This window comes from Monodelphis domestica, chromosome 1 (assembly GCF_027887165.1).
Source record: "Monodelphis domestica isolate mMonDom1 chromosome 1, mMonDom1.pri, whole genome shotgun sequence".
NCBI lineage: Eukaryota > Metazoa > Chordata > Mammalia > Didelphimorphia > Didelphidae > Monodelphis > Monodelphis domestica.
Window position 1 is genome coordinate 613,846,878 of NC_077227.1, and position 23,209 is coordinate 613,870,086.

The 23,209-nt window shown below is 36.5% G+C and overlaps 1 protein-coding gene across 2 annotated transcripts in view; it reads left to right on the plus strand.

Annotated features, from left to right (window-relative positions):
• The window catches only part of DZANK1 (double zinc ribbon and ankyrin repeat domains 1), a 146,670-nt gene that overhangs the window by 24,074 nt on the left and 99,387 nt on the right, over positions 1–23,209 (plus strand). For both annotated transcript variants that reach the window (XM_007476646.3, XM_007476645.3), the window contains exons 4-7: positions 5,622–5,739; positions 6,906–7,002; positions 8,527–8,648; positions 19,800–19,885. In XM_007476646.3, coding sequence (XP_007476708.2) covers positions 5,622–5,739; positions 6,906–7,002; positions 8,527–8,648; positions 19,800–19,885 — 423 coding nt within the window. The remainder of the gene's footprint in view (positions 1–5,621; positions 5,740–6,905; positions 7,003–8,526; positions 8,649–19,799; positions 19,886–23,209) is intronic.

The window sequence follows — 23,209 nt, forward strand, 5'->3', positions numbered from 1 at the left end:
TAAGATTTGATTCACTTCTCTTACCGCTTTCTTATTTATTTTTTGGTTTGATTTATCTAGTTAAGATAGAGGAAGGTTCAGATCTCCCACTAGTATAGTTTTTCTGTCTATTTCATCCTTGAGCTCCTCTACTTTCTCCTTTAGAAATCTGGATGCTCTGCATCCATTTGGTGCATACAGATATTTCCTCATTGTCTATACTGCCTTTTATCAGGATGTAATTACCTTCCCTATGTCTTTTGACTAGATTTATTTTTACTTTGGCTTTGTCAGATATCATGATTGTGACTCCTGCCTTCTTTTTATCAGTTGATGCCCAATATATTTGGCACCATCCTCTTACTTTCACCCTATTATATGTATCTACCTTCCTCATGTGTGTTTCTTGTAGATAGCATATGGTAGGGTTTTGGATTCTAATCCACTCTGCTATTCACTTGTGTTTTATGAGTGAGTTCATTCCATTCACATTCAGAGTTATGATTACTAGCTGTGTATTTCCCAGCATTTTGATTTCTACTCCTGGTCCTGCCTTTTCTTCTTTCACTATTTCCTTCTACACCAATGTTTATTTTTAATCAGTCCCCCTAGTTTCCACCCTTATTTTACTTCCTTTTCTACCCCCCTCCCTCCTTATTCCCCCCCTTATTTTCCCTGTAGTCTTTCTAAAATTAACCCCCTGCCCCTCCCTCTCTTATACTGCTTCCCTCCCCACCAGTCTGTTTGTTACCCTTCTATTCTCCTATACGGTGCAAATCTATTCTCTGCCCCAATGGATTGGATTGTTCTTCCCTCTTTGGGTCAATTTCAAAGCACATAAGAGTTGAGTATTTCCTATCTCTGACCTCTTTACCCTTCCAGTGTATTGATGTTCTCCCCCCTCCCACCATGAGCTTCTTTGTGACATATCAATTTACCCCCATTTGTTTCTTTTCCCATTTCTTTTAATATTAACCTATTTTTTAGCTCTAGATATATATGTATATATATTCGCATAAACATGTTTATGTATTTATGCATGCATATATCTATATACCTATTTATGTCTTGTCCTTTCATCCTATATAGTTTGTCACTGTTCCCTCTATGTGTACTTTTTTTTTGCTGCCCAGGTAATAACAGTTTTTAAGAGTTACCAATCACCTCTTTTCTTATAGGGATACATATCATTTTAATTTATTGAATCTCTTAAAATATGTGTTTTGTTTTTCTTTTTTCCCTCTTTTTTAATTACCTTTTGATGATTCTCTTGAGTTCTGTGCTTAGACATCAAATTTTCTGTTCAGGTCTGGTCTTTTCTTTACGAATTCTTGGAATTCGTCTATTTTGTTGAATGACCATACTTTTCCCTGTAAGAATATAGTCAGTTTTCCTGGGTAGTTGATTCTTGGTTGTAGACCTAGTTCCCTTGCTTTCTGGAATATCATATTCCATGCCTTTTGGTTTTTCAGTGTGGATGCAGCCAGATCCTGCGTTATCCTTACTGTGGTTCCATGGTATCTGAATGACTTCTTCTTGGCAGCTTGTAATATCTTTTCTTTGGTCTGATAGTTCTCGAATTTGGCTATAACATTCCTGGGTGTTGTCCATTGGGGATTAAGTACAGGAGGTGATCTGTGGATTCTTTCAATCTCCACTTTTCCCTCTTGTTCTAAGATATCGGGACAGTTTTCTTTAATAATTTCCTGTACTATGATGTCCAGGATTTTTCTTTTGTCCTGGTCTTTTGGTAGACCAATGATTCTTAAATTGTCTCTCCTTGAACGATTTTCTAAATCCTCTGTTTTGTGAATGAGATGCTTATATTTTCCTTAATTTTTTCATTCTTTTGGTTTTTGTTTTATAGTGTCCTGCTGCCTTGTGAGGTCACTTAATTCTAGTTGTTGTATTCTGGTTCTTAAAAACTGGATTTCATTCCTGGGTTTTTGGTCATTGTTTTCCTTTTGGTCTGATTTTCTTTGGAGGTCATCTTTCATCCTCTTTACCTCGTCTTTCATTTCCTTTTTCTCATCTTTCATCTTCATCACATCATCTTTCATCTTTCATCTCCTTTGCCTCATTTTCCAGCTGGTTGATTTTGGCTTTCAAGACTATTTTCTGTTTCCAGATGATTTATCTTAGTTTTTAAGTTCTTTTCCTAATTGTCTTCAGCCTGTCTTAATTGTGTTTTGAGTTGCATTTTGAGTTCTTCCAAAGCCTGTATCCAATTCTCTGGGATTTTTTATTTTTCCTTTGCTGATTCCTCCCCCTCTATTTTGTTTGCTCTTTGCTCCCCGTATTTGCCTGTGCTCTTGCTCCTCTCATTTTTTTTTGGTTTTGGGGCTGTCAGTCTCACATCTTGGAGCTTTGTCAGATCTCTTGATACAGTCTCTCGGGTGGAATGTTGGCTTCCCTGTCCTCTGAAGGCTTTTGATAGAATTAAGTTCAACTGGGTTGGGCTGTATGTGCTCTGAGGCCAAAGACTCCTGGAAGGCTGGAGCCAAATGGAAGGTCTAAGCCGCACAGGCTCTCTGCAGTTCTCTCCAGCTACTTCTCCGCTGCCTGACGCTCTGAGCCTGGCACAGCACTGTCCGCAAGGTACACCAGTGCCTTTGCCCACCTAGAGGTTACTGTCCTTGTGGGACACCCTGCACTCTAGGGGCAGAGGGGTCCTGGCCTCCCTGAGCTCTGAGAACTCCTGATGGGATTAGGTTCAACTGGGTTGGTCTGGATGTGCCCTGAGGCAAAATCCTAGGGTGAGACTGGTGCCGGATGGAAGGACCCAGCCACAGGGCTGCAGGCTCTTCGGTCTCTCTCTGGCTGCTTCCCTACCACCTGTGTTGGACACTTTGAGCCTGGCCCAGGTTGCTCTCAAGGTACACCCTCCAGACCACCTCCTTTGACCGCCCAGAGGTTCCCACTGCCTCTGGGGGCTCAGAGCTCTGGGTTGGGGGGAGGGGCCCTGGGACCTTCCTTCTGCCTTCCCCTTACACCTGAGTGTTCTCGGATTCTGGCTTTTTGGGGGGGGCATACCTTTTGAATTGATTCCAGAAGGAGGGTTCCCTACCTCTGTCCTGTTGTTAAGTTTGAATTTCAATCCCCTAGGAGCATTCAGTTTTTGACTTGTAAGGAAGGGTTTTCAGAGGTCTGAACTTTTGCTGCTTCTAAGCCACCATCTTGACTCTGCCCCCCGGTCAGACCATTTTAAAGACACAGAGAATTCTGGCTATGTAGCCAATGGAAAAAGACTGCTCCCAATTATATGGTATCCCAATACAGATTATTTATACATGCTGTAGATTTTTATACTTTTAGAAGCAGCTCCTTATTGTCTTCCATGCTGTTGACACCACCATAGTTTGCCTCGGAATGTGCCAAACCTTAATTATTCTTGATACTAGCTATTTCATCATTAACTGTTCTTCCCCTTCCTACTCATTGTCTTATTTTCTTATTTTTCACATAAAGACTCATTGTATTAAACTTAGAAACTTGATTTAGTATGTTTTCTGAAAGAAATAAACTATTTATTTGGCTGATTTGATGTTATGGCAGTTATATTTCATTGCATCCTATAAGGCAGATTGTCACTATTTATGGAATTGTCTAGGCTTCAAGCAGAGTACTGCACAATTACCTGTCTGGATTCCTAGAGAATAAAGACCTTTCATATTCTGGCCCACCTGAAGGATATATTTCTTAGGAACTGTTTAATGCAATGATGCTCTTTCAGGATAGCTGATACCTGAGAATTCCAAAAGAGGAATCCAAAATAGCAAATATATTAACACTTCAAGTAGAACAACTGAAATTTATAGATTGTTTTTCATGGACTAAAACATTCTCATTTTTTAATGTAAGTTCATCCCAGGCAGTTTTGACTCTTAATTAACTAGATTTTTCCCATTTCTAACTTAATTACAAAGTTCACTATGTTATATCAATCAGACTCTGGGTGTTTTAAATCTTTATTGATGTTATTTATTTCTTATACAGCATTTTTGCTCCTTCCCCCCCTCTCAATTGAACAAAGACAAATAGTTAAGTAAAACCAACAGATTAAAAGACCATTCTCAACAAATGTGATTTCCCCTGATCACCCCTTAAATATCTACCCAGAAGATGGAGGCATTGTCTGCTGATATGTCTTCTGGGACCTAAATTGCTTATGCCAGTTCATTTGAGTTTGCCTTCTCGTATAGTTTTTATTTACATAATTATAGTCATTATGTATATTGTTCTGGTTCTGTTTATTTCACTGCATCAGCTCTTACATTTTGATGTGTTTCTCAGTATACCTCAAGTTCCTTTTTTTCTTTTGGTACAATAATTTGGGGAACAGTGAACAGAACGGAAGGTGATTTCTCTGTGTTTTAAAATGGCAGTTTTTGCCCGTTTCTTCCCATAGGAATGGAGTCCAAGTAATAGGTCATTTAATCAAGACCTGAGAGAAGAAAGTAACGGGAAATAGCAAGAAATATTTGATTGACATTGTACAAAGTAATGGAAATATTTTAACAATGATTAACTGTGAAAGTTTTAGTTATTCTGAATTCTGATCACTACAATGATCCAAGAGACTTCCAATGGACCTATGATGATAAATGCTATCCATCTCCAGAAAGGGATCTGATAAACTCCAAGTTCAGATTGGAGAATACTTTTTTTCCACTTTCTAATGTTTCTTGCTTTTTATTTTTTTTTTGTAAGAGCTAATAGAGAAATACGTTTTACATGATTTCACATGCATAACTGATATCATATTGCTTGCCTTCTCAGTGGATAGGGGAGGGGCAGGAGGAAGGGAAAGAATTTGGAATTCAACTTTATAATAAAACAAATGCTAAGAAGAAAGAACACGGGAAAAAAATTAAAGATAAAAAAGAAATATTTGATTGAACCATATCACTAAGTAGTTATGTACTCTTGAGTTAAACTTTTAAATGTATTACATGCATAAATGGCATGATAATAGATAAATGTGACATAATTTAAATAAACTTTACTCCGAATTTAGTAAATACTTCAAGAAACTAGCCATTTATTTTCTAGTTAGAAGATCTGATTTTCTCTAGAGATACTGTGTTAACATCTCTGTCAAAATATTTCATTTATCTTTATGTTTATTATGCTTATTTTATGCTATATTATATTATTATGTTTATATTATGCCATTATGCTTATTTAGAGATATTAAAGGCATCAGATTTAAGTAAAGCTAAAATACTGGATAATGTAGAAATTAAAATGAATCTAAAAGCTGTATGTTCCAGGTATACGACTTTTACTTTGATGGATCCTTTTTTTCATTGATCTGGGTAAAGAAATCCTCATTGAATCACATTAGATGACAATTTTAGTGAAAAGAATGAATTTTCCTCTTATAATATGAATGATATGTAGAGATAGCCTAATATTTGATGATAAAATGGGCTACAAGATATTGATATTTTCATTTAGTCATGAGCAAATGGTAAAGAGAGAAGAAATTAATTCAAATAATATTTCCTTTTTATTGGTTGGTTTCAATTATTAATTAGTTGACCTAAAAATATTCATTGATAAATATACTAGTATTGTTTACTACAGATGTCTTTTCCTGTCTTTCTGTTATAGAAAACATTTTGTTTTTTAATTTTCAGAGACTGCAGGGAAAGTGGCATCGTAACAAAAATATTTCAGGTAGACTATGTGCCACCAGTTATGACTTCCTTTGGAGAATACAAGGCTGAAAATTTTCTCAAAAACCTTGTAAAGCAGGCAAGTTATAATAAAGGTAGTCTCCAAGTCCTGTTTTTGTTTTTGTTGTTGTTTTACAACTTCATTTTAATCTGTCAATTCTTTTCTGTTCCCAATGTCAACAGCCTAGAGCTGACCTTTATTACTATATGTCTGATATTTAATATTTTCATAACTGCTGGTGTCCCTTCTACTGTTCCCCTACTAATCTATCTTGCATACCAACCCCAGATTGATCTCCTTAAAATATCATTTAATTCTACTTTTCAGTTCAAATATATTAATGTGTCACATGAGAAATAAAATCCAAATGACTAAATCTGGCATTCAAGGTCTTCTTTTCTGTGGGGCCAGACTACTTTTCTAATCTTACCACTCATTATTCACCTATATCCAACTTGTACTCTAGCCAAAATATTCCATTTAGAGATTTTTAGTTGATAATTTATTTGATGGTTATTCCTTATGAGAAGTCAAACTCTTAAGGACTAGTTGGCTCCTGAATGTAGCCCAAACCAGATTAAAATATAATTGGGAAATATTTAGCAAAATAAATAAAACATTAAAAAAACAGATAACATTGTATTTTAAAATGATGTCAAAATGTGGACCACAAGACTCTTTATATATGGATTAGTGGTCCCTATTTCTATTTGAACTTAACACCACTGATATACACTTTTGGCAGTCCATGAAGTATTAATGGACCCCTTCTCAGGGGTACTAATATATAATATATATTTGCTTCTATTAGTGAAAATAAAGATGTAATTTTTTTCCATCCAAGTTCATGGGCCTCTTAAAACCCATGTATCTTAGATTAATAAACCTTATATGAATTTTTTCCCCACCCCTTACTATTTGTGGCATCTTGCTTTATTTTTTTTTTATGCCTAGCAAATCTACCACATTGGTCTTATTGATACCTAGTCTTGATTCTTTTTGTTTGTCCTGCCCTATTGTTTTTATGATTTGGTGTAATTAATATAAGCCTCTGGGTTTCATACTGTTATATTGTACTGAATTTGTAAACTGTTATATAAAGTTATTCTATATAAATTCTCTCAGATAACTTCAAGTTGTAGGTTTTATCTAATGTTATTTTCCTGGAGTAATTTTTAATTTTCTGTAGTAAAATATTAGATATGTACAATGGAATTATTGATGTACAATCTTTTCATTCTTAGGAATCAAAAAATGGCATTTTGGACTCAAACCTTGAAGGAAGACATATATATGATGAAAATAAACTTGGTCATAATGCTGAAATTAAACAATTTCAAGGTATGATATGATACAATGAGGACTTGGTCTAGAGTTTCAGAGCCATAATAATGCATTTATTCCTTATTACAAACAAATATGGGAATAATACTCAGGAAAGAAAGTTCAGACTTTTGAGTTATACACTTTTTATTATCATGCCAAACACACTTCCATGTTGGTCATTGTTGTAAGAGCAAACTCATATATAACCAAAACCCCAAAATAAAACCAAAGATACACTGATGTGAAAGACAACTCCAACAGTTCTTTCTCTGGAGGTGGATAGCATTCCCCATCATAAGTCTTTCAGAATTGTGCTAGATCAATGCATTGCTGAGAGTAGCCAACTTTCCCAGATAATTATCACCCAATATTGCTGTTATCATGTATAATGTTCTCCCAGTTCTGCTTATCTTGCTCTGCATCAGTTCCTGCAGATCTTTCCAGATTTTTCTGAAATCATCTTGCTTATCATTTCTTATAATATAATAGTATTCCATCACTGCCATGTACCACAATTTGTTCAGCTATTCCCCAATTGATGGACATCCCCTCAGTTTTCAATTCTTTGCTACTACAAAAAGAGCTGTTATAAATATTTTTGTATAAGTATGTCTTTTCCCCATTTTTTATTATCTCTTTGAGATACAGACCCAGTAGTGGTATTACTGGATCAAAAGGATACACAGTTTTATAGCCCTTTATGCATAGCCCCAGAATGGTTGTTCTCCAGAATGGTTGGATCAGTTCACAGCTCCACCAACAATGCATTAGTATCCCAATTTTGCTACTCCTCAGCATTTACCACTTTCCTTTACTGCTTTATTGGACTATCTGATAGGTATGAGATGGTACCTCATTGTTGTTTTAATTTGCATTTCTCTTATCAAGAGTAATTTAGAAATTTTTTTCATAAGATTATTGATGGATTTGATTTCTTCATCTGAAAATTGCTTGTTCATATCCTTTGGCCATTTGTCGATTGGGGAATGGCTTGTATTCTTACCAATTTGACTTAGTTCTTTATAAATTTGAGAAATTATACCTTTATAGTAAAAAAAACTTCCAGTTTGTTGCTTCCCTTCTGATCTTGGTTATATCAATTTTGTTTATACAAAAGTTTTAAAATTTAATATGATTAAAATTATTCATTTTACATCTTATAATACTATCTCTTGTTTGATTATAAATTCTTCCTTTTTTCAAAGATCTGCCAGGTAAACTATTCTTTGTTCCCCAATTTAGTTATGGTATCATTTTATATCTAAATCATATATCCATTTTGACATATCTTGGTATAGGATGTGAGATAATGATCTATACCTAGCTTCTGCCATACTGTTTTCTGATTTTCCCAACAGTTTTTGTTAAAGAGTGAGTTCTTATTCCAAAAACTGGGATCTTTGGGTATATTAAACACTAGATTGTACTTTTTCACAATTGCTATTCTAAAAAAAATGGTTATGGTCCTTCATTAAAAATAATTTTGTAGCTATGTATAATTATTACTGTTCATTAAATAGTGTTGTATTACCATTTTAGACTTCAAAGGAGGGGATAGAACTGAAAACAAATCTTTAGAGGTTTGTCTATCCCCAGAAAGTCCTGTGGAAACCCCATCTTACCTAGAAGAAACAGGTTTTACACAAACCAAGTATCCCAAGGTAAAAGAAAACTTTGCTGTTCTAATCCCTTAATCTCATATTACCTTATTTATAGTACTTTGCATGTTAGATATTTTAAATAGTACAACAAATTGCTATTACTTTCCTATACCCAAGATTTGGATATACATCTATACTTTATTAATTCAGACTTTGCTAACTTACAGTTTGTTATGATTACTTAGGGCTTTTGATGAAGTTTGCCTTTAGGTAACAACACAGTTCAATTCAAATCAATCCAGTTCAGTTAATTAAACATTAGTCAAATAACTACTATGTGTAATGCAATTTTTTTGGGGGGGGAATACAAATTAATAGGGCAAAAAAGGTTTTTAAAGGATTGCATACAATGTTTAAGAATACAACCTTTTCTCTTTCTCAGATACTTTGTAAGCAACATTTATTATTATGTTTATTTACAAATTATTCTTTCATATTCTGTTAACTATAATGTAATATATTGTCAATTTAGAGGAGTGCAAGCTCCTCTGGCCAGAGATGACTTTTTTCCCTCTGAATCGCCATTGTTGAGGATAATGCCTGGTACACAGTGAAGACTCAATGTTTGTTGAATTGTGTATACTTGAGAGTGATCAATTATACTTCATTAAAATTATTCTATAATTCACACTAAGTAATTTGGAAATGTATACCTCCTAATCATCCTAAAATAGTGAGAATTTGTTGCATAACCTATAGGTCATAGCACATTCCCACCTACCTAGTTATCTGTGCAAAAATTCTAATATTAATAGTATCATTGTTCCCCACCGCCTAGTGCTAATTTTTTACTGCATTTTGCTGTGAACATTTGTGCTTTTCTTTCTTTCAGTCATTCAGTGATGTGTGATTTTGTTGGTGTGGGTCCTGCCTCCATGATTTCAGACCACAACTTCTCTATGACTTAATGGAATGTCTTTGAGACTAATTCAAATTCTTGCACTTATGGCCAGCTTGGCTATGAGGCACTATCACTTAGAGAGATATGTCTTGAGATCACAGCCAGAGTCCATCACCAAGCCTGTACTAAAACCCTTTCCAGCTTGCTAGGCCTTCCAGAGCTTCATGGTCTTATAAACCACTACACCATAGTAAGGCATTGGAACAGGACATTAGTGTAGATGTCTATACTTTTCAAAACAATAATCCAAGTCACTAAGGTGTAAAAACATTCTGTTAGCTGTAACCTTCTCACTCTCACAATAGTTGTAATCAGATCACGCCTAATGGCTTAGTATTTCCCATTCACATGACCTAAAATGATCACTTAGGTATAGCTACCTGTCACCTCAGGACTACTTAGGACAGTGCAGATCTGCTGTCAGAGAACTAACTATTGATGCCCTATAATCAAGCCTGCTCTTTCATCTACTACCTGACTTTTAAGATTTTGAACCCTGGTTTTTTCTGAGACCTGGTTTTGTCTTTTCATCTCTGCCTTGGCCTTCTGTTTCAAGTCCAGTGACTTATTCCTCACAATTGTAGCTTAGGCTTCCTTTCTCCTTACTCTCTTTATCTTTGAACATTGCCCTCACTCAGGTAGTTCCGTTCAGCCAACACTTATTAAAAACCTATTATGAAGGGCAGTGAGGTATCTCTGTGGACAGAGACCCAGGCTTGAAGAAGGGAGGTCTGGGTTCAAATTTGGCTTCAGATATGTCCTAAAGTTGTGTGACCCTGGGTAGGTCACTTAACCTCATTTGCCTAGTCCTTACTACTCTTCTGCCTTTGAACCAATTTGTATTGATTCCAAGACAAAATGTATGGATTTTTTTTAATATATTTTATTTGATCATTTCCAAGCATTATTCGTTAAAGACATAGATCATTTTCTTTTCCTCCCCCCCACCCCCCATAGCCGACGCGTAAGTCCACTGGGCATTAGATGTTTTCTTGATTTGAACCCATTGCTTTGTTGATAGTATTTGCATTAGAGTGTTCATTTAGAGTCTATCCTCTGTCATGTCCCCTCAACCTCTGTATTCAGGCAGTTGCTTTTTCTCGGTGTTTCCACTCCCATAGTTTATCCTTTGCTTATGAATGGTGTTTTTTTCTCCTGGATCCCTGCAAGTTGTTCAGGGACATTACACCACTACTAATGGAGAAGTCCATTACGTTCGATTTTACCACAGTGTATTAGTCTCTGTGTACAATGTTCTCCTGGTTCTGCTCCTCTCGCTCTGCATCACTTCCTGGAGGTTGTTCCAGTCTCCATGGAACTTCTCCACTTTATTATTCCTTTTAGCACAATAGTATTCCCTCACTAACATATACCACAGTTTGTTCAGCCATTCCCCAATTGATGGGCATCCCCTCGTTTTCCAGTTTTGGGCCACCACAAAGAGCGCAGCTATGCATATTTTTGTACAAGTCTTTGTGTCCATTATCTCTTTGGGGTACAGACCCAGCAGTGCTATGGCTGGGTCAAAGGGTAGATATTCTTTTGTCGCCCTTTGGGCATAGTTCCAAATTGCCCTCCAGAATGGTTGGATCAGTTCACAGCTCCACCAGCAATGAATTAATGTCCCTGCTTTGCCACATCCCCTCCAGCATTCATTACTTTCCTTTGCTGTTATGTTAGCCAATCTGCTAGGTGTGAGGTGATACCTCAGAGTTGTTTTGATTTGCATCTCTCTGATTATAAGAGATGTAGAACACTTCTTCATGTGCTTGTTAATAGTTTTAATTTCTTTGGCTGAGAACTGCCTGTTCATGTACCTTGCCCATTTATCAATTGGAGAATGGCTTGATTTTTTGTACAATTGATTTAGCTCATTATAAATATGAGTAATTAAACCTTTGTCAGAGGTTTCTATGAAGATTTTTTCCCAATTTGTTGTTTCCCTTCTGATTTTAGTTATATTGGTTTTGTTTGTACAAAAGCTTTTTAGTTTGATGTAGTCAAAATTATTTATTTTACATTTTGTGATTCTTTCTATATCTTGCTTGGTTTTAAAGCCTTTCCCCTCCCAAAGGTCTGACATGTATACTATTCTGTGTTTACCCAATTTACTTATGGTTTCCTTCTTTATGTTTAAGTCACTCACCCATTTTGAATTTATCTTGGTGTAGGGTGTGGGGTGTTGATCTATTCCTAGTCTCTCCCACACTGTCTTCGTATTTTCCCAGCAGTTTTTATTGAATAGTGGATTTTTGTCCCAAAAGCTGGGATCTTTGGGTTTATCGTATACTGTCTTGCTGAGGTCGCTTTCCCCCAGTCTATTCCACTGATCTTCCTTTCTGTTTCTTAGCCAGTACCAAATTGTTTTGATGACTGCTGCTTTGTAATATAGTTTTAGGTCAGGGACTGCAAGGCCCCCATCATATGTGTTTTTTTTCATTATTTCCCTGGATATCCTTGATCTTTTGTTCTTCCAAATGAACTTTGTTATGGTTTTTTCTAAATCAGTGAAGAAGTATTTTGGTAGTTCAATGGGTATGGCACTAAATAGATAAATAAGTTTGGGTAGGATGGTCATTTTTATTATATTGGCTCGTCCTATCCATGAGCAGTTAATGTTTTTCCATTTGTTCAAGTCTAGTTTTAGTTGTGTGGCGAGTGTTTTGTAGTTGTGTTCATATAGTTCCTGTGTTTGTCTTGGGAGGTAGATTCCTAGGTATTTTATTTTGTCTAAGGTGATTTTGAATGGGATTTCTCTTTCTAGTTCTTGCTGCTGAGCTGTGTTGGAGATATATAGAAAAGCTGATGATTTATGTGGGTTTATTTTGTATCCTGCAACTTTGCTAAAGTTGTTGATTATTTCAATTAGCTTTTTGGTTGAATCTCTAGGATTCTTTAAGTAGACCATCATGTCATCCGCAAAGAGTGATAACTTGGTCTCCTCCTTGCCTATTTTGATGCCTTCAATTCCTTTATCTTCTCTAATTGCTACTGCTAGTGTTTCTAGTACAATGTCAAATAGTAGAGGTGATAATGGGCATCCTTGTTTCACTCCTGATCTTATTGGGAATGCATCTAGTTTATCCCCATTGCAGATGATATTAGCTGTTGGTTTTAGATATATACTGTTTATCATTTTTAGGAATGACCCTTCTATTCCTATGCTTTCTAGTGTTTTTAATAGGAATGGGTGTTGTATTTTATCAAAGGCTTTTTCTGCATCTATTGAAATAATCATGTGATTCTTGCTAGTTTGCTTGTTGATGTGGTCAATTATGTGGATGGTTTTCCTAATGTTGAACCAGCCCTGCATCCCTGGTATGAATCCTACTTGATCATGGTGAATGATCCTTCTGATCACTTGCTGGAGTCTTTTTGCTAGTATCCTATTTAAGATTTTTGCATCTATATTCATTAGGTAGATTGGCCTATAGTTTTCTTTCTCTGTTTTTGACCTGCCTGGTTTTGGAATCAGTACCATGTTTGTGTCGTAAAAGGAGTTTGGTAGAACTCCCTCTTTGCTTATTATGTCAAATAGTTTGTATAGTATTGGGATTAACTGTTCTCTGAATGTTTGATAGAATTCACAGGTGAATCCATCAGGCCCTGGGGACTTTTTCTTAGGAAGTTCTTTGATGGCTTGTTGGATTTCAATTTCTGATATGGGATTATTTAGGAATTCTATTTCCTCTTCTGTTAGTCTAGGCAGTTTGTATTTTTGTATATATTCATCCATTTCTCCTAAATTGGTGTATTTATTGCCATATAATTGGGCAAAGTAATTTCTAATGATTGCCTTAATTTCCTCCTCATTGGAGGTGCTGTCCCCCTTTTCATCTTTAATGCTGTGAATTTGCTTTTCTTCCTTCCTTTTTTTAACTAGATTGACCAGTACCTTGTCTATTTTGTTTGTTTTTTCAAAGTACCAGCTTCTTGTCTCATTTATTAAATCAATAGTTCTATCACTTTCGATTTTATTAATTTCTCCCTTAATTTTTAGGATTTCTAATTTGGTTTTCTGCTGGGGGTTTTTAATTTGATCGCTTTCCAGTTTTTTCATTTGCATTTCCAATTGATTGATCTCTGCTCTCCCTTGTTTGTTAATATAAGCATTCAGGGATATGAATTTACCTCTGATTACCTCTTTGGCTGCATCCCAAAAGGTTTGAAAGGATGTTTCGCCATTGTCATTTTCCTCGATGAAATTGTTAATTGTTTCTATGATTTCTTCTTTAACTAAACGGTTTTGGAGTATCATATTGTTTAATTTCCAATTGGTTTTAGATTTGGTTTTCCATGTACCATTACTAATCATTATTTTTATTGCCTTGTGATCTGAGAAGGCTGCATTCATTATTTCTGCTTTTCTGCATTTGTGTGCTATGTTTCTGTGACCTAATGTATGGTCAATTTTTGTGAATGTGCCATGTGGTGCTGAGAAGAAGGTGTATTCCTTTTTATCCCTATTTATTTTTCTCCATATGTCTATTAATTCTAATTTTTCTAAGATTTCATTCACTTCTTTTACCTCTTTCTTATTTATTTTTTGATTTGATTTATCTAAATTTGATAATGGTTGGTTTAAGTCTCCCACTAGTATGGTTTTATTGTCTATTTCTTCCTTCAATTCTCCTAGTTTCTCCATTAGAAATTTGGGTGCTATATTATTTGGTGCATACATGTTGATTAATGATATTTCCTCATTGTCTAGAGTCCCTTTTAACAAAATATAATTACCTTCCCTATCCCTTTTGATCAGGTCTATTTTTGCATTGGCTTTATCAGATATCATGATTACCACTCCTGCCTTCTTTCTATCAGTTGAGGCCCAGAAGGTCTTACTCCATCCTTTAATTCTGACCTTGTGGGTGTCAACCCGCCTCATGTGTGTTTCTTGAAGACAACCTATGGTAGGGTTTTGGATTCTAATCCATTCTGCTATTCGTCTACGTTTTATGGGTGAGTTCATCCCATTCACGTTCAAAGTTATGATTGTCATTTGTGGACTCCCTGGCATTTTGATTGCCTTCCCTAATTCTAACCTTTTCTTCTTCGGCTCTACCTTTTAGTCCAGTGATTTACTTTGAATCAGTCCCCCTTGTCCCCTCCCTTGATGTTTCCCTTTTTAGCCCCTCCCTTAGTCTTCCCTCCCCCTCCCCCCTCTCTTTCCCTCCCTTTTTGTTCTCCCTCTCCCCCTCCCCCTTGGTTTTCCCTTCTCCTTACCCTTGTTGGGTAAGATAGAATTCAAGATCCCAATGGATCTGGATGTTTTTCCCTCTCAGAGTTGATTTTCCTGAGATTGAGGTTTAAGTAAACCCCCCCCCCCTCTTCCTCTCCTTCTTATAGTTTTCTTCCCCTCCCCTTCCCATGTGAATCTTTGTGTGAGAATGATTATTCTATTTGGTCTTTCTTTACCCCCTATTTATACATTACATTTTCCCCACATGTTAGTATACATAGGTTGATATAAATGTAGTCCTTATAGAAGAGAGTTTGAGTAAAAGAAGAAGATAACATTTTTCCCCTTTCCTTAATATTTACCTTTTCAGGTATTCCTTGCTCTTTGATTTTCGGTATCAAACTTTCCACAGAGCTCTGGTCTTTTCTTTGCAAAAAGTTGGAAGTCTTCTATTTTGTTGAATGCCCATACTTTCCCTTGGAAGTATATAGTCAGTTTTGCTGGGTAGCTGATTCTTGGTTGGAGACCCAGCTCTCTTGCCTTTCTGAAGATCATGTTCCATGCCTTACGATCATTCAGAGTAGAACTTGCAAGGTCTTGTGTGACCCTGATTGGCATTCCTTTATATCTAAATTGTCTTTTTCTGGCTTCCTGTAGGATTTTTTTCTTTTGTTTGATAGCTTTGGAATTTGGCAATTACATTCCTGGGAGTTGTCTTTTGGGGGTTTAGTGTAGAAGGTGTTCTGTGAGCTCTGTCAGTGGCTGTATTGCCCCCTTGTTCTAGAATCTCTGGGCAATTTTCTTTGATTATATCTTGTATCACCATGTCCAGTTTGGTGTTTATTTCTGGCTTTTCTGGGAGTCCAATTATTCTTAAATTCTCTCTTCTCCCTCTATTTTCCAGATCTATCACCTTGTCGGTGAGATATTTTATGTTCTCTTCTAATTTCTTGGTGTTTTGGCTTTGCTTTATTAGTTCTTGCTTTAAAGCCTGGTTTTCTTTTACAGTTTGGTCAAACTGGTTTTGTAGATGCGTGAATTTCTTTTGCATTATTTCCCACTTTTCCTCCCAGAGGGCTTCCATCTTTTTGGTCATTTCTGATTCAAATTCTTCATGGGTTTGTGGAGAGTTTCTATTTCCTTTGGAAGATTTTGGAGCATTTTCTTGTATATCTTCTTCTATCTGCTCTATATTTTGTATTTTGGCTCCATAGAATGTGTCCAAAGTCGCCCCTTTCTTCTTATTTTTCTTGGTATTTTGGGGCTTCTGTGCTTCTGTGGAGTTTGCCATCTCTGAATGTGGAGGATTAGCTTTTCTTATCTCTGTCTGGTGTTCAGAGGCTTTAGTCCTGGGCAGATGTTGGTTCTATGAGCTTTCCCTGGGTTAAACTGAATATGCCTCACTGGAACTGGAATGGAAGGGTCGGACCACGAGGCCACACTCTCCCCCCGGCTCGCTTTCCGGAAGTTGCCTTCAGAATCGCTGGCCATGAGGCTGTTTCGTCGGCCTGCGGGGGGATGGGCTGCAGCTTCCCCAAGCTCCGTGGGCAGGGACTTTCACTGAGACTTGGATAGCAGGATCCAGCCCTGAGGGTTGCTGTTGTTTGGACCAGCTCTCTGCAGTGGGAGCCCCAGGCAGTAACTTTCACTGGGACTCGGGTAGAAGGCCCTGAGGGTTGTTGTTCTGAGGACCCTGCTCTCTGAGCCGGGCTGGGCTGCGGCTTCCCGGAGCCTTGGACTCTGCGCTCCTACCCCTGAGGTCCGAGTGATCTCGGGTTCTGGCTTTTGAGGGGAGCCGTACCTTTTGAACCGGGTCCAGGTCCAGGAGGAGGGTTCCCAGGGTCTGTGCTGTTGATCATTTTGAATTTCGGCGCCTTAGGAGCTTATAGTTTGAGATTGGTTTGGGAAGGGTTTTCCGGAGATCTGAACTTTAGCTTTCTCTAAGCCGCCATCTTAACCGGAAGTCAAAATGTATGGATTTTTTAAAAAGAACCTATTACAGATAAGGGATTATACCAAGTGTTGGAGTTACAAAAGCAAAAGTGAAATGATCCACTCCTTTAAGGAGCTTATATAATACTGATGTGACATGATATATAGAAAGAAGTATGGAGTGAGGGACATAAGGTGGAGAGTGCAGGCAGTAAGAGAGAGACTAGATAAAATGATCTAGGAACTACAGTCCATTGAAGACCCAGATCAGCCCCCAGGCCACAGCTATTTGTAGGATCAGTTACTATACAAAATTTCCTCTAGAAAATTCACAGCCTACTTTAATACCAACATGAAGCTTTTCACATTATATGAGCTTACTGAACTCATGTCATTGGGCCATTTTTCCCTGGAGAATTTTCTAATATTAAAAAAATGGAGTATTGGCTTCCCCCAAGAGATTTTTGTACAAATACATATATACAAATATATGCATACATGCAAACACACATACTTACAAATTTTAATATATATAAAGAGCACTCTAATATTTATCCCAGCCTTCAGAACTTCACTAGGCCCAAGTCATATTCTTTTATACTGCAAGAATAATAATAATATCTAACATTTATATAGTGCTAACCATATGCCAGGCACTGTACTAAGTGTTGTAGAATTATTATCTCACTGGATCCTCACAATCCTGGGAGGTAAATGCTGGCAAATGTGATTGCCTAGCCACTGTCAAGTGTCTTTTAAATATTTTTCAGACTGTTGCGGGGTGCTACAGGATTGGAGAAAGGCAGATGCTGTCCCAGTTTTCAAAAAAGAATGAGATTTTCCAATATTAGTTTGCAAAGAGACGAATTTTAGACTTAAAATTTAGGAAAACTTTCCAAACAATTTGAGCAATACCAAAGTGAGATGGGCTAATTTGTGAGGCAGATGGACTCAAAAATCTTCTCACTTGAAGTTTTCAAGCAAAGGCAAGGTCATTACTTGTTCTTCAGGTTGTGGTGGGTTTTCCTTTCTATGTATGAGTTCAATTAGATGGCTACTGAGGTTTCTTACAGTTTTGAAATCAAGTGATCATAGCATTAAAAATAGAAATCCCTGCCTTGAGGAGCTTGCATTCTAGTGGGGAGGGGAGAGGGACACACAGTTTATGCACAGGTAAGTAAATATAATAAAAGCAATTTCAGGAGTGAGAATTCACCAGCAAAAGAAGGGATCACAAAAGACTTGGGCTAGGAGAAACTTTCTGAGGTATGCTTTAAAGGAAACTAAGGATTTTTTCAGAAGAAGACAGTCCATTTCAGACCTAGGGAACCATCTGTCTTACTTTTCACATGTGACACCACACATCTCAGGTCTCATGTACATATTTTTCACCTGGGCCTGTTTCAGATCCAGAGAGACCCTTGTGCGTGCCTACAGGATTTACCTTATCTAGCAGACTTTGGCAAGGCTATTACCTCAAAAGGGAAAATAAAATAAAATGATATCCAAAGATTCCTAACTTTAGAATATTTGATAAAACAAACCAAATGAAAATGACACAATGAAAAGAACACTCAAAGTTTCAAGCTGTGGGGATGTGAGAGGGCTGGGTCTATTGCAAAAGTTATCTTTCTGACTGCAGATCTTTAATTCAATGAAAGGTGTTCTCTGGTCCTCCAGAAAAATGTGCCAATGAAATTATACTTTATAATGAACTGGAGGAATTCCATGGGAACTGGAATGACCTCCAGGAAGTGATGCAGAGCGAAAGGAGCAGAACCAGGAGAACATTGTACACAGAGACTGACACACTGTGGTACAATCAATTGTAATGGACTTCTCCATTAGTGGAAATACAGTGATCCTGAACAACTTGGAGGGATCTATGAGAAAGAATACTATCCACAGTCAGAGGAAAAACTGTGGGAGTAGAAACACCGAAGAAAAACAACTGCTTGATTACATGGGTCGAGGGGATATGATTGGGGATATAGACTAAATGAGCATCCAAGTGCAAACATCAACAACATGGAAATAGGTTTTGATCAAGGACACATGTAATACCCCGTGGAATTGTGCATCAGCTATGGGAAGGGTGGGGGGAGGGAAGGGAGAGAAGGAATATGATTCTTGTAATCAAGGAATAATGTTCTAAATTGACTAAATAAATGAATTAATTAAAAAAGAAAGAAATTATACTTTAGCAAATTGGTCCTAATAACAAACTGATGGCTTTATGGTAAGTCATGGCATTTTTAGAGACATAGGTATACTAAAAGCTGCCAAAGAGATGTCGTTACACTGCTGGCTAGTTAATTCAAAACATTAAAAAAAAATCTGTTTTATTCGTGTTATTTCTATCTATACTGTCTTACTCCCACCCCCACTCCACCAAACACTGATCCTTTCCTTGGAACAAAAGAAAAACAATTAAACGAAAATACCTAATAATATAGTTCCTGACTACGTCTGACAATATGTATAACATTCTATCCCATAATGTCTACCTCTCTGATATAAGAAGAATGTTTTGGTCCATTATGCCTTTTCTAGGGACAAGATTGGGAAAGTTACTTGGAGTTCAACTTTCTTTTGGTATTCTTTTAATGTACCTCATTTTGCCTCATTTTGGTCTAACTCAATTATTCCCCTGCTCTATTTGCTTCAATCTGCATCATTTCATATATCTTCTTATGTTTCTCTGAATTCTTCATTTGCATAATTTCTGGCTAACTAATATTGGATTCATTCATATACTACAATTTGTTCAGTTTTCCCCTCAATTTGTGGACAGTCTTTGTTTCTAGTGCTTTAATACCACAAAAAAGGGCTGATAAGAATATTTTAGTATATGTAAAGCCTTTATTTCTATAATTATCCTCCTTAAGATATAGGCCTAGTATCTCTAGGTCAAAACGTATTTAAAAAATTTTTTAAATCTCTTATTCAAATATGAGGACATTGTATTTGCAATTATACTCTGATTAAATGTTCTAAAGCTATAATTAAAGTTTTAAGCTAAGATTATTATATAACTCCTTAACTTTTTTTTTTACCTGAGAGGACTTAATAAAATTTTGAATTCAGCTTGTCTTTATAGTGTTATGCTAAAATACTAAATAAACATCTGTTTATTTAGCAAACTAATTCATCGTACATGAATGGCCAGAAGAAGGTGACCAATGCCCAGGTCCTGAGAATTAACAAAGCAACAAACTTTCTCAAGTAAGTAAAGCTTTCTCTTTATCCTTAGCTTTTAACAACAGAAAAGGACAATGACAAACTTGAAGGAGGGAGACAACAAAAATATCATTTTATGATAATTATAGTTTTAAATAAGTGCCTCAGCCATAATCGGTCCTTTGTTGTTGTACATTCATTTTTTTGTTGTAATGGACTCTTTGTGATACCATTTGGGGTTTTCTTGGCAGAATTACTAGAGTGGTTTGTCATTTCTTTCTTCAAGTCATTTTATAGATCAAGAAATGGAGGCAAACGGGATTAAGTGACTTGCCCCAGGGTCATACAGTAAGTATCAGAAGCCAGATTTGAACTCAGACTCCAGGCCTGGGCACTGTACCACCTACCTGCCCCATTATTGTTATGAATAATAATTCACATTATCATTGTGAATAATATATCCCCATATTGTTGTGAATTATAACATTAATTTCTAGAGATTTTTAAAAGAACAATAAGCCAGTGGCCTAAAGCTTACAGCTAAAGATTGTTTTAGTAATTGCAGGTATCATTAAGTTATACTCTTCTTAAATGCTAGGTGCCAATGGCAAAAGAAGCATTTTCTTAACTTTTTTAACAACTATTTGTTATTTTTTCATTTTAGATTATAATCAAATTTTAAGGTAATGTCTTAATGAAGATAAAAGATATTTTATTCTTAATTAAAGCCAGTGATAAAAGTATTTTCTTATCTCTTTCTCTTGACTTGGTATAAACAGCTCAGGAAGGAACTTGAACTAAGGAGAGTATTCCTCAGGGCATCCTGGAAAGGTGGTGAGATGAATCCAGTTTTTCCCTAAACCAGTCCAAAGCAGAGACACACCTACTGTCTCTTTCTCTCTCAGTGAAGAGACTGACAGGCAGTTTTACTACTGACAGTTGGGAGAGAGAAATAGATTTAAGGAGGTTATAGGTGATTAATGCTTATTGATTATCTTAGGTGGGTAGATAGTGAATATTTTTCTAGGTAGTAGTAGTGTAGATAAGTTAGACCTGGTATTCCCCAGGCAGAAGAACCTGTCCTTGAAGACAGTTAGAATAGGGTTTTATAGAAAATTTAGGTAGGATTAGGATTTTAGGTTTAGTCATAAGGTATTAGAGTAATAATCTCACTATCCCTGCTCTTACTTAGAAATCTTCTGCTCTTAAAGAAAGAGAGAGAGATTAAGAAAATTCCTTTAACACTACCTATCCCTGACTCTAGTCTTGCCTCACAAGCTTCCTATTGGACATTTTGAACTGAATGTTATAGTTAGGCATCTTAAACTCAATTTGTCTAAAACAAAACTCTTTCTCTTTTCCCACCAATTCATCCATCTTCAAAGGAAGTTTCTGTTGGAATTACCATCATTCTTACATTCATCCGTGTTCTTGGCTTCTGAGTCATCCTTAAATATCCACTCACATTTACTCTACATATTGCCAAATCTTGTTGATTCTGCCACTATAAAAGTCCTGGCATCCTTGTCTTTGTCTGTTCACATGACCACTTACAGTTCTGGCCTTCATCTTTTCCTACCTGGACTGTTGGAGGAATCTCTTCATTGGTTTCCTGGTCCCATGTCTCTCCTATACTCCATTCAGAATTCCTGAAGCGCAGCTCTAACCAGCTCACTGCCCTATTTAATGAACCTCAGTGGATTTTTCTTATCTCAGGAATCAAATACAAACTCCTATGGCATTTCATGGGCAGTGGATAGAGCACTGGGATAAGAAAGATCCGAGTTCAAGTCCAATTTTGGATATTTACCAGTTGTGTGACCTGTGGCAAATCACTTAACCCTGCTTGCTTCAGTTTCCTCATCTGTAAAATGAGCTGGAGAAGGAAATGGCAAACCACTCCAGGATCTTGCCAAGAAAATCCCACATTCAAGGCAAAATTTTCTGTTTCAGATATGAAGGTTAAGCTTGTTTGACTTCATAAGTTTACTGCTCCTTCTAAAAATGAGTGATGTATGTGTGTATATGTTAGAAGTGTCAGTGAACTAACATTCTGAAAATTTTGCCAATTTATGTGAAGTAAAGACCTATGTTTGGGAATCATTATATGAAAGAAATTAATAGTTTATTGGCTTTGGGAATAGAAGTAGTTTTAGAAAAGAAAAAAATAACTATATCTCTCCTTTCTGGATAAGGGATCATATTTTTATAAACTTAAATTATAGCACATACCTACCCATTTATAATAATAGTGATTCTACTTCTGAGACCTTTGTTTCAGAAGCTTGAGTGGACTGCTCAGGGACTGATTTTTATCAACTAGCTACTTTCTTTGTATACCCTACTTTTTCCTTGATCAATTTGATTAATTCTAAGTAGGTAGGAAACTATTATTTTGCTTAGAAACTCATAGTTTAGTCAGTGCAAGGATGTCAAATTGAGATGAAAAAGGATGCCTACAGGCCTCATATTGATTTAGAAAACCACAAATCAACATTATCCATATTGTATATTTATTTTGTTGTTTTCCCAATTCCATTTTAATCTGGTTCTCTGAGAGGCACTAGGGAGTTTTGTGGGCTTTGGAAAATTTGACAATTTTGCATGTTTCAAAAGATAAACATTTTACCTACTGGAACTATAATTTCATTGGTGTAGGCATTGCCTTCAAAGATATCAATTATAATCCTGCTTATCTCACAAGTTGCCAGTATTCTCCTCTTTTTAAAAAATAACCCTTACCTTCTATCTTAGAGTCAATACTGAGTATTGGTTCAAAAGGAGAAGAATTGGTAAGGGCAAGGCAAAGGGAGTTAAGTGACTTGCCCAGGGTCACACAGCTAGGAAGTGTCTGAGGCCAGATCTGAACTCAGGAACTCCCCTCTCTGGGCCAGCCTCTCAATCTACTGAGCCACCTCACTTTACACCCCAGGATTTTCTTACTTGTCAGATCTGATGGTCTTTTTCAGACTTCATCCTTCTCAACCTATTTGTTGCCTTGATGCTGTTGACCACCCTTTCTTACTAGATATTTGCTTTTCTGGACTTTCATGACACTACTGCTTTCTGGTTCTTTCACCTTCCCAATAACGACTTCTTAGGCATCTTTGCTGATTTATCATCCTGATTGTGCCCCATTACTATTAATGCTCTCCAAGGCTCTATCCTAGTCCCTGTTCTTTTTTCTCTACATAAATATTTTCTTAATGGTTTCTTCAGTTTCCGTGGACTTAACCACTCTCCCATATTTATATAATCTGGCTCCAGTCTTCTCTCAGAAACTCAACCCCACATCTTCTGTGGCCATTTGCACATGCCAAACTAGAAGTTCCAAAGAAATCTCAAATTTAGCACATCTAATTCAGAACT